Here is a 19,767-nt window from a genome sequence, read left to right as displayed (position 1 = left end):
TATCCCATAGCCCTTGTTGCATCAATATTGTCTTCATCTTCAGCCTCCATAGGCCAAAATCATTTTTACCGGTGAATTTCTCCACCTCAAACTTGGTTGTAGACATTTCTCGAACAGGTGGTGTGCTTCTTCAAAGATCAGCTTATCAACCCTGACCTCTGAACTCAATCCGCCCAGAAACCAATCAAGAAAAAGAAAAGACACTCAAAGAAAGCTCAACTCGCTTCCCACAGACGGCCCCACTTGTTGTGGTTGCACCTCCATTCTCACACACTCACGGATGTTGAACAAGAAAATTAAAACACACAGTGGCTTACGTGGTTCGGTAATGAATTTGCCTACGTCCACGGAGAAGGTGTATCAGAGTTTATTGATCTAGCTCACAAACAAGACTCTCACACTCTACAATTGAAACGCCTATGGCTAATCACAAGTTAGGCTCCTCTATCAAAAGTGCGTGTGTATTTGTGTGCTCTCTGTTTTTCTACAATTAAGCATCTAGCTTATGTATGTGTGTGCGATTACAAGAGTGTGAAAACTAACTAAAACTTATTGAAACCAAAATTAGTTATAACCGCTTAGACACCAACGGCTACTTCCAACACTTCAATTCTTGATCTCACTCGAGCCCCAAATGGCTCTCACTGATTCAGCCCGATGCTCTACTGAGTTTGCAGTAGCAGAACTCACAAAATGAGTATCGGGTATGTCATTTGTTAGTATGCCTTGAATCTATATGGTTTACTGCTAGCTAAATAAGGGCACAAAATTCTGTAATCTAGATGGTATGCTATGTTGCTTATTGGTTCCTATAAGTCATATTGTGCCTAACCCATCATGTGTGACACAAAACTCTGGAATATGTAATCGCAATTATAATATAATATGTTCTCCGTTCTTGTCCGTAGACATAGCCAATACAACGTTGGTGAACCACGTAAATTTGTGTCTCTTTACGTTTCTGTTTGTTTTGATTACTCAATTACCCTATTCCATGTCAACACCATACCAATTTATGTTAGTATTACAATACCAACTTTTATTTTATTTTGAAGATTTTTAAGTTGAGTCATCCAGTACTAGGGCCAAAATTTACTAACTGTCCTAAAAAATAGGTAAACCTTAATGAAGTCATAACTACTAAGTACTAATTATAGTACTAAAAAAAGTTAGGCTCAGACAAGAGCACGTTTTCCACCTCCTGACCCCTTATAACAATCCAATGAAAATCTTATATAGTTGAAAAATGAGTTCAAATATTCCTACAAAAAAAAATGGGTGAAATGCACATTTCTCCTTGTGAGCAAGCAGAACTTGGCTCTTTCCACCCAAAATTCATGAGGGATGAAGAGGAGAGGCCTAAGGTGGCACACGACCAGTTCAGCGACGAGATTCCGGTGATATCATTTGCCGGAATCGAGAAGAGGGAGGAGGCGTGGCGACAGATCGTGGTGGCGAGTGAGGAGTGGGGAATATTTCAGTTGGTTGATCATGGTGTGGATTTGAGTGTGGTTGAAAGGATGAGAAGTTTAGCTCTAGACTTCTTTGCTTTGCCTTCTCAAGAGAAACTTAGGTTTGATATGTCTGGTGGCAAGAAAGGTGGCTTCATCGTCTCTAGCCACCTTCAGGTACTGCTTTATTTTATTTTTAATATTATAGTATTTGGAAAATTACCAATGCAGAGTCGATGTTACTCTTTCAGTCCGTCATTTATAGTTTTACTTGGACTCGATAAATTGTTTGATTTTGTGAAAAAAAAACTAAGAAAATGAGTTAGTGGAATGGTGTTTAAAAGCAACTGGGACATTAAATCACGAACATCCCGAAATAGCAAAATGAGATTTTAAATCGCGAACAGACGGAGTAGTAGTTAATCTCACGATGAACCGTAGTTTGATTGGTAAGTAGTTACAATAATGTCTTGCAAATACCCCATCTGTTCTAAAAAATAGATAAACTTGTAAATGACACGAGTTTAATATGTAACTAGTAAAAAAAGAGATGGAAAAAAGTATATAAAAAAGAGAGAGAGAAAAAAAAAAGTAGTGGAAATAGTGTTAATAAATTGTAGGGTCCATATTATTAGTGGTGTGTAATTGGTAAAAATTTTCCATGTTTAGACTTTATCTAATTTTAGGGAATGACCTAAAATGATAAAATTAGTCTATTTTACTAGGACTAACAGAGTATGGGTAGATCTAATCGTAGGGTAGTTAATATCTAAAGTCAATAATCTCGGATTTGCACGCAACATTATGTAGCCATACAAATCTTTGTATTTATCAATTAAAATGTTTTTATTTTCATCAACAAATTACTTATTGGAAATTAAATAAAAAAATAAACTATTGGTTGAAGGGAGAAGTCGTACAAGACTGGCGGGAAATAGTAACATATTTTTCTTACCCGGTGGAGGCGCGGGACTACTCGCGATGGCCGGACAAGCCGAGCGGGTGGCGGGAGACGACGGAGGAATACAGCCGACAGGTGATGGATTTGGGATGCAAATTACTGGAGATTTTATCACAAGCAATGGATCTTGAGAAGGATGCTCTCTCAAAAGCATGCATTGACATGGATCAAAAAATAGTTGTCAATTTCTACCCAAAATGCCCTCGCCCGGATCTCACATTGGGTCTAAAGCGGCATACGGATCCGGGTTTGATAACTCTACTGCTCCAAGATCAGGTGGGCGGGCTTCAGGCGACCCGGGATGGAGGCAACACATGGATCACAGTCCGACCTGTCCCGGGTGCTTTTGTTGTCAATCTTGGCGATTATGGTCATGTAAGTTTTTTCTTATTCTCTCTCTTTTACTTTTTTTTTCCATATTCGTTGCAACAATTTATCTAAAAGTTGTAGATTGAAACATTTTGTATTTAATGTTGATTAATTCCATAAAAAAAACTAGTACTACTACTAAAATATGTGAGTTTGGGAGTGGTGGATTTATGTATATTAAACAACAATAAGGTGCCATTAATTTAATTGACATTTTTCAAATTGCAACAGATACATTTCTTGTTTGGTTAAAATATTATGCAGTCTTATTTTGTGAGTTAAGTTAAAATAAGATGTCTGAGAAAAGAAAAATGTATTGAACAATGAGTCGGAGCGAGTATATATATATAGAGGGTTTTGACGGTCGTTGAATTGAACTATATATTTAGTACTTGAGCAACGGGAGGTTCAAGAGTGCGGATCACCAAGTAGCTGTGAACTCGAAAAGCAGCAGATTATCCATAGCAACATTCGTGAACCCAGCCCCAAACGCCCAGGTTTATCCGGTGAAGATCGAAGAAGGTGAGAAGGCAGTGATGGACGAGCCCATTTCGTACATGGAGATGTACAAGAGGAAGATGAACAACGATCTTCACCTCGCTCGACTTAAGAAGCTCTCCAAACAGGAGATGAATGACAATAAGGATAAGACCTGCAAAAATCTTCCATAGATTCTTGCTTGAGAGAGTATAAGGAGTACGTACCAATTATTTTCATATGCTTTGGTTTGATGTTCTTGTGTTTGTAATGTTACAGAGATTATACATTCTTTGTAACTTTTTTAATTATAATTATGTGTATGAATAAGTTCTTAATTAAATGGAAAAGTACGTATTGTTGAAAGTTTGAAGCTTTGTTTTTGATCTTGTGTACAATGCTAATAAAATTAAATACGAAACATTTAATTTTCGGCATGTGATTTATATAGGGTTGATTTGTGAGTTATTGAAGAGAAAGTTTTAAATAGGGAGGAAAAAGTAGTGATGGTGTTATTTTTATTTTAGGAATATTTTGTTTTTAATGGGACAATCTAAAAAGGATAACGTTCCATTTAATGAAACAGAATGAATATGATTATGGGTTGAGCACAAATATTTTCGGCCTGGTGATAATATTCCCATTTTTATGTTTAGAAGGTCCTTCCATTATAAGGTCAATTTTAATAGTTGAAAAAAATAAATTCAAATTGAAGACTTCAATATGAAAAAAGAAATCTTTCAAATTGAACAATTGTATTTGAAGAAGCAGAATTAATTGAACTCCTCATTTAATCACACCAAAAATAATAGAGAGTGCATGTCAAATTTGTGAGCCACGAAAAAATTTCTCTACTGTTTGCAATAATTGAAGTTTTGACTATTTTGAATTTTTCTCTACTGTTTGCAATAATTGAAGTGTGTGTCCCTACTAATTGTAATAGCAAAAATTTCGGAAAAGTGTCGATGCCACGAAAAATTTAGATGTATATATTGCTCTATTTATGTCATGCTCATTTTGTTATTATTCTATACGCCCCTCCCAACATTTGCCACCTCCAGTTATTACAATTCAAAACGCCATTTTCATTCATTTAGAAGAAATTTTAAACTCCAGATAGCTCAATGTTCCACATATTATCAATGCCTCATGCCTATTGAGTATTTATCGTTTTTTCATAATTTTATGGTATTTTAATTTCTATAAAAATAATTTTATAATTTATTATAAGCACCAAGATATTTTAAAATAAACTTAGACAAACACGCCTTACACATGGCCTAGTAATTTGAGATTTGTATTATGTGTTTTCAACTTTTGTTTCCTATTTTAAAATATCTAACTGGATATTTTTGATAAAGTATCTTAATTTGGAGACGAAAAGATAATTAATTTCTAACATTCAGTAAGGCCCTGTTTAAGGTAGAGGAAGTATTCAAAATGATAATGATGACGATGATGGTGATATATATATATATATGATAAAGATTGATTAGATTCAAATTGATAGTGATGACTATGATGGTGATATATGATAAAGATTGATTTTTTGTAAGTTTATTACTTATTTTAATAATGCATATATTGAAAATGATTGATATAGTTTGCACTTCACTTTGGGAGAGGATTCTGTTGTCGTTAAAAACATAGCAGAACGTGCGGCGCTTAAATCGCACAAATTTATGAACTTAAACGTAGCACTTCTGCCGACCCTTTTTTTTTTATGTTTTATTCACTTCATTTTAAACACTTTTTATATTCTATGAAACAGCAAAATACTCAAAAAGGCATTTGCATATAAGAATATTCTATTATACATCTTTATACTAGTGAATTTAAATACAAAAATTATACTAGTTAATTTTATTTTAATTTTCACATTTTTTAAAATATTTCATTTGTCCCTATTTAAGTTATCCACTACTATTTGATACGTGTTTAACGAAAATGATAATAAATAGTTAAAATGAAGAAACATTAAAATAAAAGAGAATAATGTAGATGGGATTTATTATTTTTTTTCTCAAAACAAGGGCCAAGAAGGAATCGATCACATACTTTCTCCGTCCCAACTAAGTTGAGTTAAAACTTATGGACACAAAAATTAAGAAATTATGTTGAGAAGTAGGAGAGAGGATAAAGTAGGAAAGATAAAGAGAGAGTAAAATATGTGATGAATAAAATAATAATTATATGTTTTATTTTTTATTTTTAAAAAAAAGAAATGACTCAACTTAATTAAGATATCCAAGAAAAGAATATGATTCAACTTAGTTGAGACGGAGGTGTACTATTTTCTATTCTAAGATACTTTGCGTTTGGAAATAGCTTTCTTTAATAATTAATATGTTTTTTTTATTTTGTAAGATTAACAATTTCACGCTTGGAAATAGCTTTCTTTAATAATTAATATGTTTTTTTTTTTTTTTTTGTAAGATTAACAATTTCAGACGAGCTAGACTTGGTGTTAGTATAGTTTAGTTTAAATTATTTTATACGTAATCCTTTTATTTGGGGAATGATGGTCATAATTAGTTATTATTAATTAGTAGTTTTATTATAAATAGAATTCCTATATTTTTAATTGAATTTTATACTAGTATCATGACTTTTTAAAAGAATAAAAAAGATGTGCCAAAATACTCAACAATCCTATTCAATTATAAATATAGGAACTCTAAATTCGTGCGTTTTAAGCACCGCTTATTAACTACTCCACAAATTCTTGCATTTAAAAATTCACTAATAATTAAAGTCAACAATATACACATACGCCCTTTTGAGTATTTGCCTGTTTAATAGAATACAAAAAGTGTTTAAAAAGAAATGAATAAAACATAAAAAAGGATCGGCAAAAGTATTGCGTTTAGTTTATAAATTTGGGCGTTTTAAGCACCGCACGCCCTACTTTGTTATTAACGACAGCATGGGACCCTCTCACTTTAATCTCTTACAAATATCACATGTTTTGCTTAAAATTTGACATTTAGCCAACAAAGAAGATACCCTCTTTGTCCGCTATTACGCTACCCCATATTGACAACACTGCGGAAGAGGTCATTAAATAAAAATAAATAGAGATGAAATTAGTCACATTATTGAGAAATACTATTGTTAGTCAGCCGATTTAGGTTGAATGAGTGGAGATTGTTTTGTGATGTGGCATTCTTTCCACTACTTTTTCTTTTTCTTTTTCTCTTTTTTTTATGAGAAATTGGTATTCACTTTTTTTAATTTCATATAAGCTTTTTACTTTCATTAATAAATTTATTTATCTGATTTATATAATATTTTTTATTGAATTTGTTCACTATCCAAGTTATTTTCTTCCATAAATTTCTTTGCGTTGTTATTAAGCATTCTAGAAATTTATAGATCCAAAATCATCCAAATTATTTATTTTGATTTCAAAATTATCAAAATCCTCTAAACCACCCACACTCATCTTATTTTATGTAATATATTGCATTTCATTTCTCTTATTTTCGTAATTGTAAATTATATTTAATTAAATTTATAAAAAAAATTATACGTATACAATATATTAAAATTAATAACAAATTAATTATTTATGAAGAATACGTAAGGTGGAAAATATTTTATCAAGGTTGAGTTGAGGTCATTAATGGGAGTGAAAGGTATACTCCCTCCGTCCGCAAAATATTGTTTACATTTGACTCGGCGAAGAAAAGTGAGTGAAAAAAGTTAGTGGAATGTATGTTCCACATTTATATATCCCCTCCATCCGCAAAATGTCATCCACACTTTATTCGGCACGTGTTTTAAGGTATGTGAAGAAAAGTGAGTGAAAAAGTTAGTGGGACGTGTAGGCCTGCTTTATCGGTTCTCGGGTACCCTGAATCAGAATCGAAACCGACCGAGTAATTGAGGAACTGGGAATCGATTTTCTGGTTCCGGTTCTAGTTTCGGTACCGATTCTAATGTTCGCGAAAATTACGGTTCCGGTTCCGGTTCTTACCCGGAACCAAATAATAAATCAATTTTAGATTTTCACTTTTAGACTTTTCCGGTTCTTACCTGGAAAAGTTAGTGGAACGTGTAGGCCTGCTTAATCGGTTCTCCGATTCTCGGGTATCCGGAATCAGAACCGGAACCGACCGGGTAATTGAGGAATCGGGAATCGATTTTTTGGTTTCGGTTCCGGTACCGATCTAATGTTCGCAAAAATTCCGATTCCGGTTCTTACACGGAACCGAATAATAAATCAGTTTTAGATTTTCAATTTTAGATTTTATAAGATACTCCCTCTGTCCCATTAAATATGCAACATTTGCTTTTCGGCACGGGATTTTATGTAGTGTTGTTTTGTGAGTTAATAAAGAGAGAGTTAAGTAAGAGAGAAGAAAAAGTAGAGAGAGTATTGTTTCCATTTTTAGAAACGTTTCATTTTTAATGGGACATACCAAAAAGGAAAATGTTTCATTTCTAATGGGATAGAGGGAGTATTAATTAGTATCCAATTATCTTATAGGGCTGTGTGTGTGTATTTGTCGTTTGTTTGTCAGTGTTGAGGCTGTGTGTGTGCGTGTAACATGCTTTGTGTGTGTGTTTGTTTAAGGTGTTGTGTGTATGTATAGCTGCTATGTGTATGTGTTTAAGATGTTGTGTGTGTGTATGGTGCTGCATTTGTTTGGGTGTATACTTGTTAGTATTTTGTCGTGTGTTGATTTTAATTTTTAGGTGTTATACTTCTTAAATATTTATTGAATTATTGTTTTTAGGTATTGGAATATTGAATGATGAATATTGTTATCTTATCGATTTGTATTTTTATGTGTTTCTTTGAATTTTTAGGTATAAATTGCTATAATTCTAGATGTTGAATAATTCAAAAAAAATAAAATTAAAACTACAAATCAGATCCAGTTCATAACTAGAATCGGCCGAGTAAGAACCGTCAGTTCCAAACCAGAACCGGTCTGTTCCGATTCCAGAATTCATGAAAATTTGTAATCGGGTACCCAGTCAAACCTGACCAGATAGAACCGGAACCGGCCGGTTAAGCAGGCCTAGGAACGTGTATTCCACATTTATATGGAGTATTAATTTTATAATAGAATGTGAGTGTATGAGTTAGTGCCTTAGTGGAAAGTGAACTCCATTATCAAAAATGGAAGCATAGTGGATAATTATTTCGCGGACGGACCAAAACGACAAAATTGGGAAACATTTTCACGGACGAAGGGAGTATTAAATTGAGGGTTGTTTATGTTGATGAAAGAGAAATAAATATTTTATTAAAAAGTTTATTGAGGTTGGGTTGAGTGAGGGTTGTAAATGTGGGTAGTCTTAGGAGTCTCAGTTGAGTTCGGCACGAGTTTTAATCACTATAAAGGAAAGTGAGTGGGAGAAAATAGTAGAATGTGAGATTCATTTTTATATAGTACTATTTATTTTATAATAAAATGTGAATGGAGTGAGTTAATGGAAAATGTGATGTACCTACCCATTTATAGTAAAAGTGAACCATAACTCATAATAGTGGACTAACTAAAATGGTAAACCGGGACTCCTAAATCTTATTGACGGAGGGAGGGAGTAAGCATTATTATCAAGAATTTCGAGCAAGTATATTTTTTATTACATAGAAGATTTTGACTTTTACTAATGCACAAATATATCACTTTTTTTACAAAAATGATTCTTTATGGCCTTCCCACTGAGAGCATGAGCTGAAGAAGATTTGAGACGATAAAGCTGCAAAAAATACTCGAGTTTTATTAGTTCCTTGAAGAAGACGTACACGTACACAAACTGTAAATCCAAAGCAATTTACGTAGCTCAGGAGATGAAGACGCTATCAAGATGTCCGAAGCAGCAAGGAAGGCAAGAATTATAAATTAAGCTGTGGCCATGGTTTATCTTTTTTGGTATTCTTGACTCTTGAGTCTGCAATAGTAGGTGGCCACAATTTTTTTTATTTTTTTTTATAATGACTTTGTTTTTGATGTTCTATGTATTTTTGGGAATAAGTTTTGGAATCTGCAATTTTTGTTCCTCCATTTCCCGATTCTTGGATTCTATGATTTCTCAAAATTTTGACTATTCACCTAATATTTCTATGATCTATTATTTCCTCCGTTATACAAGAATATATACTTTTTTTCTTTATAGTATGTACCACAAGAATATGCATTTTTTTAATTTGAAAATTCTTTATTCTCTCATGAAATAAGATTCATTCTCCATTAACAATATTTTAATTACTTTTACTTTCAACTTTTCTTACTTTACCAATGATTGTTCATTAAAACTCGTGTCCGACTAAAAATGCATATTATTATAAGACAGGTGGAGTATTAATTAGTAAAAATTAATTAATTTTAGTAGAATATGAAGTTTACTTAGTAAAAATAGTAAAAATAAAATAAAATAGTTAATGAGGAACGGATGAAAATAACAAAATGATATAATCAATGAAAAAACGTTGGAAGCATATACTTTAAAAAGGAAGAAGGATGCGTTAGAACTATATATACTTCAAAGATCATTTGTGAAGATCAAATATAAGGAAAAAGAATGAAAAATAATTATTTGAATTACGTAAAAAGGGATGATTACAAATAAAATTGAAATAAATACATAATACTCACTATGTCTCTAAAAAATAGAAAATATTTAAAATGACGTAAGTTTTAATGCACAATTGGTAAAGTAAGAGAGATAAAAGAAAAAAAGTGATTTTGCTAGCGGAGAATGAGACTCATCTCAATAGAGAGAATATTTTTTCATAAATAGTACTCCTATTAATTTATTTTGAAGGGACATCCCAAAATAACAAATGTGATCATTATTTTAAATAAAATTGATCTATTTAAAAGGACATCCCAAAATAGCAAATGCGGTCAATATTTAAAAGAACCGAGAAAGTATTATTTACCTTAATTTATTTTCTCTTTCTTTTTGCTTATATCGGTAGAACCGACATAAATATTGTTTGCCTCTTTTTATGAGCATCACCGTATCCCTATTGAAAGTAGTATAAATTTTGATGTAGAATAAATAAATAGGCCCATCTTTTATGTGTGAAATTCTTGTTCACCTCTTTATGGTAATGCGATTTGGCATATCCTATCCTACCAATAAATTTAAGACGGATAAAAGTATATGATGTCTCCCTTCTAATTTAATACTTCCTCCGTTCTAAGATAAGTGACTTGTATTCCTTTTTGAGGTGTTCCACTATAAGTGACCTATTTCCATTTTTAGCAAAAATTCATCTCTCTTACTTTATTCTCCACCTACTTTATTCTCTCTTCTCTCCTCTACTTTTCTCTCTCTCATACTTTACTCTCTCCATTTTAACTTATTTAAATACCATGCCTTAAATCCAGTGCCCAAAAAAAGTAGGTCACTTATCTTGGGGCGGAGGGAGTACATAAATTACAGAAACACGTTTAGATTTTCTAAAGAAAAAGGTTATAAAAATATATTTTTGATGAGAATAATACCTTTTCTTTAGAAACTTTAAATGATTTTCCATACTCCATGCATCTAGTTAGAGAATTGCGATCAATGTCAAATTAATTTTAAACACCAAATTAAAGATCAAATTAAGACCATTAGATCTAGTTTTTTGATGAGATGTGCTAATGTGTAAATTATTTCGGTCTTCATTACAAGCTCATTTTACTTCATTGTAGTAGGTTTATTACTTTATTACGGTACGTAAAACCTTGAAACTACAGTACGTTTTTACTTACTTCGAATAGGTTTTGAAATGATTCAACACATACTTCATTCGAATTTATTGAACTTGGTTTTTACTTTATTCACTTTATAAAATACAATTCATTCCAGTAGGTTATTACTTCATTCGAAAACGTTATTACTTCATTGGACAAGGTTCTTACTTCCATCCAGTAGGACTTCAAATGCTTCTACACATACTTCATTCAAATAGTTTATTACATCATTCTATGTGCTTATTAAACCATTCTATTAGACTATCATTCCATTTTGTTATCAGTGTCGTGGCGGCGATAATAGACATTGCAGAGAGAAAGAACGGTACGCGACGGCAAAACCGTTTGTCCGTACTGGAATAAAGTAATAATCCTATTAAAATGAAGTAAAAACCTACTGGAATGAAGTAATATATTCTGAAATTAAGTTGAATCCTCCTAATACGTTATGACTTATTTGCTTTGGCCTGAAGTAAAATATGCTCGTGATAAAGGTGAAAATAATTTATACATTTGCGCATTTCATCTATAAAATACTAGATCTAAAAACTCTAATATATTTAGTCTAGTTTTGCGATTCTGCACTAAGGGCATCCGCAATGGGGCGGGCGATGGGTAACCCATCGTCCGCGGACGATGCGCGGAGGATACCCATCGTCCGTCGCATCGTCCGCCACTGTGGACGAGGCGGAGTGGCGGACGATGCGGACGATGGGGCACGGACGATGCGACGCGGTTTAGTTTTTTTTTAAAATTTTATTAAATTTTCAAAACCTATATATTCCTCTTTCACTTCATTTTTCACACTTCATTTTTCTCACTTCACTCTCATCAAATTCACTACATTTTCAAGCAAAATAGATTCCAGAGATTATCCGAATAGTCCGATGTTCGGTGGTGCACGATGGCCGGGTACAGAACCCGACGAATACCGGCCATTCGACACCAACGCCGAGTACGATCCCGACTTTTCCACCGACTCATACGGGCTGTCCAACATGGAACCGTCTCCACACCGCCCCTCCGCCGCCGCGCACCTCGCGGCCGGCCCGCCGCCGCCGCTCCCTCCGCCGCCGCCGCTTCTGGGTCCGCCACCAAGAAGAAGCGGACCAAGGCACGAGCCCAGAAGTTGCCTACAACGGAGGTATGTGAAGAGTTCGCCTCGGGAAGGACGAACTACTCCGACCCCGAATCCATCGTCTTGACGAGATGTTGGATTGATGTTTCGGAGGATCCGGTGTACGCCAACAACCAAAGGGTGACTGCGTATTGGGAGCGCATCGCCGAGAAATACAACGCGGCCAAGCCGGCGAACGTGTACAAGCGCCACAGGGAGCAGCTCCGCAAGCACTGGGATCAAATAAAGAAGCAGGTAAATTTATTCGCGGCGGAGTACGAGAAGTGCGAGAGGGAGCAGGCCAGTGGCGAGAGTCTTGCGGATGTGCGGGACAAAGCGATGCAGTCGTACATTTCATTGTACGGCGATTTCAAGCACTACCAGTCCTGGGCGCTCTTGAGGGACAAGCAGAAGTTCGTTGGTGGAGTGATTCCCCAATCGACGGCGGCGAGGAGGAGGGCGTCGAAGCGCACCATCAATGATTATACAAGTAGCGATAGCGGCGCGTCTCCGATGGACCTCAACAGTCCGGTGTTCGAGGATGAGAGTTCCGGCACACCGATGTCCTCCCGGCGTCCCCCTGGCGTCAAGGCTGCCAAGGGCAAGGGCAAGGGCAAGGCCACATCCTCCTCCGTCGCGCCGCCTGACCAAGCCCCGTCGCCGACCCCGAGTTCGACGTCGTCCGCGACTTCGACCGCGGCCCATGCGTACGCGGATTTGGCGGCCTCCTCCGACTACCGGACGTTGTTGGACGCGCACACCGCCCTCATACAGGCGACCAACCCGGCTCAAATCGAGGGCATCCAGCGGATGATCGATGGCCTCAGCCGCAAGTTGGGACTTCTCTAGACTAGCCTCCTTTTTTGTATTTAGTGCTTTTTTTTATTTCTTATTTTGTAACTTTTTTTTTAATTAAATAAAAATAGAATTTCCCTTTAATTGTGTTGTTTTTATTTGTTTATTATTTTTATTTACATTTGCAAACATAAAAATATAGATACAAAATAGTGAAATGCTTAGGGCGTCGCTTAGGGCGGGCTATAGTCCGCCCCACTGCAGGTGGAATAGGAGGAGGATAAAATGCTGATGTGGCGGTGCATAGGGCGTCGCTTAAAGCGTCCCATTGTGGATGCCCTAAGGAGTGGATATGCATATAATGGTAATTTATAGTTAGAAGTGGTATTTTTATTTATAATGACAAGACATCATAAATCAAAGTTTAGGGTCCAATGTAAAACAAGCTACATACTCTCTCCGTCCCAGAAAGAGTATCCCAGTTTATTTTTTGCACTTATTTTGCAAAAATAATAATAAATAGTTAAAGTAGAGAGAAAGTAAAATAAAAGGAAGAATAATATAGAGAATAGTCTTACCTACATTATTCTTTCTCTTATTTTACTATCTTTCAACTTTACCTATTAATTATTATTTTTATAAAACGAGTGTAAAAAATGAATTGGGACAATCTTTCTGGGACGAGGGAGTATTGTATAAAAGAAAATAGTTTGCTTAATTTGGTAGAGGATGTGGCTGTGGGAGTGTTAATTTGGTAGATGTTGTGGTTGTTTCGAGTGCCAGGGTATCCGATGATAATAGTGAATTAATTTTTTTTTTATTTTAAATTTAGGGATTTTGAATAGAATAATTAGTCATTTCTAGATGTGACATGACTTTAATAACTTTAATGGATGCAGTTGCGACCATATTTCGAAAAGTCCAGTTTCATTAATGGTGGTACTATAAAACCCACGAGGTAAACAACTCTGAGCGATGCTATTCAGGAAAAACCAAATTACTGATTAAATAAAATTAATTCATGGAGTACTTCATTTACCTTTTGACATGTGTTCCACTTCGTAAATTCTATACAAAAGTTAGTTAGAAAAAATTAGTGATAGTGTGAATTCTTTATACTAACTTCATCTCATAAAAAATATTTCAATTTTATTTTTAATTTATCTTTTTAAAGATGTTACATTTCTATTTTCTGAAAAAGTTGTCCTCTCACAATAATATAAATATTATATTTTCTCTTTTCACCTAATAAATAAAACAAAACCTCCTAAAATCTCGTATCATCTCACAAGTGTGACATCTTTGTGGGACGGGGGAATATTAGTTTTATTCCCTCCACTTTAGGAGTCTCATTTGAGTTCAACACAAGTTTTAAGAAATGTAAAGAAAAGTTGGTGAAAAAAGACAATAGAATGTGAGTCCTACTTTTATATTAGTTTTACAATAAAATGTGAGCGGAAAGGGTTAGTGGAATGAGAGGCATATTACCATTTATGGAATAATTCAATTGGGACTCCTAAAGTAGGACACTCATATATGGTTAATTGGGACTCTTAAAGTGTACTGAGGGAGTATAACATAATGTGAAGAGAAATGAGTTAATAGAATGTATGATCCATTACTAAAAGTGGTAAAAGTGAAGTGAGACAATGAATAACGGATGGACCAAAATGAAAAATGAGACACATAATGAACTAATGAAGGACGAAGGGAGTAGTATATTAAAAGTAGGCCAACTGGTTCTCAGATAACTGGAATTTGAACCAGCCGTGTATTTGAGGGACCAGTTCCAGTTTTTAAAAAAATATTGGTTCTGGTTCTACCCGGAATTGACCGGTTCTTACCGGAACCAAATTATATCAATTTCAATTTCAGATTTAAATAACATTTACATTTTTAATAAAATCAAATAAACAAATTACCCAAATTCCTAAATGCTAAATTTCCACTCACGCCGCCCACCCCCTAATTCCTAAATGCTACTAATAATATGTACCCTAATTCCGAAATGATACTAATACACAAAATACCCTAATTCAAATTTTAGGTTGGATTTGGATATAACATTAATTGTTGTATACTTGTATTCTTAACTTTTCTTGTGTGCTACTTTGAATTTGAGGTATTGATTTATTGAATATTTTAGGTGTCAGATTTTTTTAGATATTTATTGAATTTTTAGGAATTGAATGATGAATATTATTATCTTGTTGATTTGTAGTTTTTATGTGTTTATTTGATATCGGAAGCAACCAGTTCTTATTCGGCCGGTTTCGAACCGGAACCAACTGATTCCGATTCCGAGACCTATGAATAATAGAAGAATTGGTAAAGTAAGTGAGCGGAAAAGAAAAATGGATAAAGTAAGAGAAAGCTGAAAAAGAATGGATAAAGTAAGAGACAAGAAGAGAACAAATAGTAGAAATTGTGTTAGTTGATTGTGGGGCTCCCGTCCTAAAACAGAAAATTTTTAAAAAAAAATATTTTTAAGGGACGACCTTAAATAAAAATAGTTACTATTATTTTTAATGAACAAAGGTATAAGCATGAGATAAAGATTTTTTTTGGAAATAAGATGAGATAAAAGAATTAGTTATTTGATTCATGTATACAGTATTCTGTCATTAGTTAGCTTAAAAGTTGCCATTAAAATAAAAAAAAAATAAAAAAAATAAAAAAAAAGGAAAGGAACCATCTACTATCGCTTCAGACCAAATGCTTATTGGGCTTTTATGGGATTTGGGCCTACTTTATAATCTTACATAACAAGAATGCAGAAAAGGAGCTAAAGAGAAAAATTCGATACGTAAATTTTAGGAGTATCTTTATTTTATAAACTCAAATTTGTAGGGATCAGATTTACTGTTTACATTATGGAGATATGAGATGGTAAATTTGTGGTCATCTTGAAATAAATTTAGTGCTAAACATCAAAAGATAAAAATATATCACACTCTATACATCCCATAAGTTTACAATATTTGACATGGTATAGATTTTAAAAAGTATAATGGAAAGTAAATTAAAAAAGTTAGTGAAATGTAAGATCTAATTTTTTATGTATATTAATTTTATAATAATAAAATATGAGTCTAAATGATTTAGTAGAATATAGAATCTATTTTTAAAATGGTCAAAGTCAAATATGAAAAAATTTATAGAATGGATAAAAATGAAAATTTGTAACAAACTCTCTAAAACGGAGAGATTTAAAAATTTCACCAAACAAACCAAGACATGGTAGTATATAAAACTTGTGGCTCGATATTGCACTAGACATAGACCATTAACGATACACCCTTGTGCACATCTAATCTAAACTTCTAATTTGAAATATGGCATATATTTTGCCATATTCGCAGTGGATAATAACAAATCAAGTCTTTTATTCTAGAATCGTGCAACACCATATCATGTGAATATTGAAATTCAAAAATTTATCGACTTTCATTCGTGGAATCTCTTAAATTTTGGGGATTTTTTCATGAATAAAAGTTAATTAGTAGATTGTTTTAGCCATGACTATTAACAAGACAAGATGTTATATCCGGTATTATCTCTGGATGCAGTTTGAATGCATCTAATTAAATATGGCTGCATGATAGCTAAAAGAAATTTGGGTTCTAACTAAAAAATTTTAAAAATTGAATTCTAACTCTCGAATTAAGTACTCTTTCAGTTCCATAGTAGTGAAGTTGTTTTGCTATTTTCGTACGTTTCATAGTAGTGGAGTCATTTTTCTTTTTAGTGAAAGTTAACATATTTTTTCTCACTTACTTTCCTTCTTTCTTACTTTCTTATCTTATTATTTAATACTCATTACACATCATTTTCTTAATCTGTCTACCGAAAAGAAATGTCTCTACTATTCTGGAAGTGAGGAAATACTAGTTGACTTAATATAAGATTGGATAGCTGTATAGGAAAAAATATTGGATAGTATTACTATTAATAAATAAAGAATAAATACAATGATGTTATTTCCAATGAAGCAATACTTAATAAAATGAGTAAAAAATATCGCATAGCCTCCAAATGTGTCGATTATTATTTAGGTTGAGTATAACTCTTAACTGTTCTAAGATAGATTGGTGGGGGTATTGTTTAATCGAATAAATTGGTTACAATTGGTCATGCATATATAAATATATATATTGTCCTAGCTATTAGCTAATGAATAAAACCAATATATATATATATATATATTTATTTAATTGCGATTCAAATTTTAATATATGGTCGTACGCAAATTTGTTGAGGAAATAGTAACAAATTATCAGTGGTGGCATTATCAAGAAAGCCAGTTACGTTCTTTTCATTGTTATTTTGTCCAAAAATATCAAACTTGAATTTCTTTTGTGCAGAAAAAATGAAAATTTGCCGTCTTTTATTGCATTTATTTCCCTTATTTATTATTAGCATATATAGTTAATTAGTTAGTTAGCTAGAAATGGTCAAAAAGTAATATGGAGACTTTTTAGCTTCCATGACCGCGTAATAGCCGTCTGTTTGTTTTTAGTGAAGCTAAGCATAACTCATAACTAGCTAGGCATATGTTAATGTTATTTAGATCGCTATTTAATAATTCGTATGTGTTACATCTATTAATTCTCAGTACCTAAGCTGTCATAATTTAATTGATGAATTGCAGATTATTAATAAAAACACAATAATAGGAATAATTTCATGTTCATATAGTTTAGTGTCTTGTTAATATCTTGCCCTGAAAATATACTTACATTAAATTAGACAAAGTGAAACAGTGTTCCGCAACCTTAATTTGTTACATTTAGTTGCAGAAAATTGCAACCGCCACTCAACCAGGAGGGTCTAGTTTTCTATTAGGGTCGGCCGGAAACGCCATGATCGACATCTTGATCTGAAGACATTAAGTCATTAACCGATGTCGTTTTGGATTTCGCAAAAATTGCGTTATGAAATTACAACTTGATGCATCATTAAAAAATATCTTCTGTTTTAGTTCGTGATCACTTCAATTTGCAACCTATTTCCACTTAATGAATCTCCCAAAATGAAAAACAAATAAAAATAAGCAGCAATTAGAGATTACTCTAAGGTCTCAATGTTAATTGTAAACTGTAAAATCATTTCAACTCCAAGAAAAGATAACAAAAAATATAAAATGTATATGAGTCGATTTTCTTATCAACCACATATATAAAAAAAAATCAAAGAAAAAGAGGGTTTTCGTGGCCGGCCAGATAATAAAAATTAAGCTAGAAAACACACAGTAAAAGAGATGTATCTGATATTTATATATTAATACAAGTAGAGACAAAGACAATTAATTTATAAGGCTTCATTCCTCTCTCAAACCCTAACAAAACTTACTATTTTCAACCCTAAGAAGACTTACATTCACTGCAAGTCTTCACAAAAAAAATCCATCCAAAAAATGGATCCAGAAAAGAGCAACAATTCGGACACATCAACAGCAGAAAGTGATAAGCACAACGGGAGGTCGTACGACTGTTCCTACTGCAAGCGCGGGTTCACAAACGCTCAAGCCCTAGGCGGCCACATGAACATACACAGGAAGGACAAGGAAAAGGCCAAGGCGAAGGCGAAGGCCAAGGAGAAGAATCAAGAACCAGATCCGTTGATACGGGGTTTTTTACCAGGTTATCATGTGAACCCCGGCCTCCAAACAGGAAATAACGAGCAGTGCTTTTTTCCTGTTTGGAGGCCTGATAATTTTCCCCATGGGAATCCGAGTCTGATGCGCGTAGAAGATCATGAACACCAAGAAGAAGTGGATTTAGAGCTTCGTCTCGGTCGATTATGGTGATCGATCGAATACAGTGGTGGCACAAAAATTAAGCAAATTAATTAACGTAAGTATAAATATTATATATATGGTACAATTATAGTTTTTATGTTTATTTCAGTTTATGTATTTCAATGAATTCTTGATTCTTATTGTTCCGAAATTGTTTAGAATTGAGAAGGAATTACAATTAATTGCAACAGGATAAATATTTGCTTTTATCCTAGAATCATTTACATGATATCCAAATATTTTTAGCTACTCTATGTAGAAGTGAAATTTAGTTTGAGTTCATTGTTTGGCAATATCTTTTGGTTTTAGTTTCCTTTTCGGTTACCAATTTTTGTTGCTTCATTGGCACGAATAAGATACATACACTACGGACAATGTGAGTATCAATATATATCTTCAAATAATCCTACATATTTACTTGGCACTGCATTAATCTCTCTCTACTAGGTCCTTGATCATCGAAATTTAGTTTGCATATATATAGGTTTACTACATTAATTCAGAGTGAAAAAAAGTAAACTTTACATCTCATGTGATTCGACCTTCATCCTTTATATTTCCATATAGATCTTCATGTCATTTTAATGCCAAATGCATGTTGAGATGGTGAAATTAGTAGTAGTAATGATGTTAAAACCCCAATTTCTTGTTCTACATTGACTTAGTAGTGATCATAACCCTCCTCTCTCGGTTGAACCTATTAAAACTATGTCACTGAACCAACCCCATATAATTAAAATGTAATCAAGCTTTATTTGTGAATTCATAAATATTAATGGACTATTGAATAATCTAATTTAAAAACAGTACTATCTCCGTTCAGTGGCACTGTTTGATGAGTTGCCACCAATGAAGTGAACGATTCGAGACGATTTCTCAGGGTTTAGAGCAAAGGTGTTCACTGTTTTGAACCGCTGTGAAAATGGTCGGTTCCCGGTGCCAAAAAATTAAACTGGAACCAAACTGTTTTGAATCTTGAATCACGAATAGCCAGTTCTGATTTAAGAAATGTTGACTACAGTTTCGATTTTGGTTCGATTCCAAGGTTCTGGTTTCACGAGGGGTGCTTAGTCAGTTGCTTTGGTTCTAAG

General features: G+C 33.6%; 2 protein-coding genes across 2 annotated transcripts; both read left to right on the top strand.

The window, feature by feature from the left end:
- Positions 1-1,248: 1,248 nt before the first annotated feature.
- On the top strand, positions 1,249-3,624 carry LOC125216273 (naringenin,2-oxoglutarate 3-dioxygenase-like). Its single transcript, XM_048117949.1, has 3 exons — positions 1,249-1,628; positions 2,359-2,787; positions 3,171-3,624. Exons 1-3 carry the CDS (start codon positions 1,275-1,277, stop codon positions 3,450-3,452), a joined length of 1,065 nt encoding a protein of 354 aa, XP_047973906.1. The 5' UTR covers positions 1,249-1,274; the 3' UTR covers positions 3,453-3,624.
- Positions 3,625-18,292: 14,668 nt separating this feature from the next.
- Positions 18,293-18,685, top strand: LOC125186188 (zinc finger protein 8-like). The gene has a single exon (XM_048082538.1). It carries the CDS (start codon positions 18,293-18,295, stop codon positions 18,683-18,685), a length of 393 nt encoding a protein of 130 aa, XP_047938495.1.
- Positions 18,686-19,767: the final 1,082 nt, after the last annotated feature.

The sequence above is a fragment of the Salvia hispanica genome, chromosome 1, assembly GCF_023119035.1.
Source record: "Salvia hispanica cultivar TCC Black 2014 chromosome 1, UniMelb_Shisp_WGS_1.0, whole genome shotgun sequence".
NCBI lineage: Eukaryota > Viridiplantae > Streptophyta > Magnoliopsida > Lamiales > Lamiaceae > Salvia > Salvia hispanica.
Note: the sequence above shows the minus strand (reverse complement) of the source record. Positions and strands in the feature narration are given on the sequence as shown.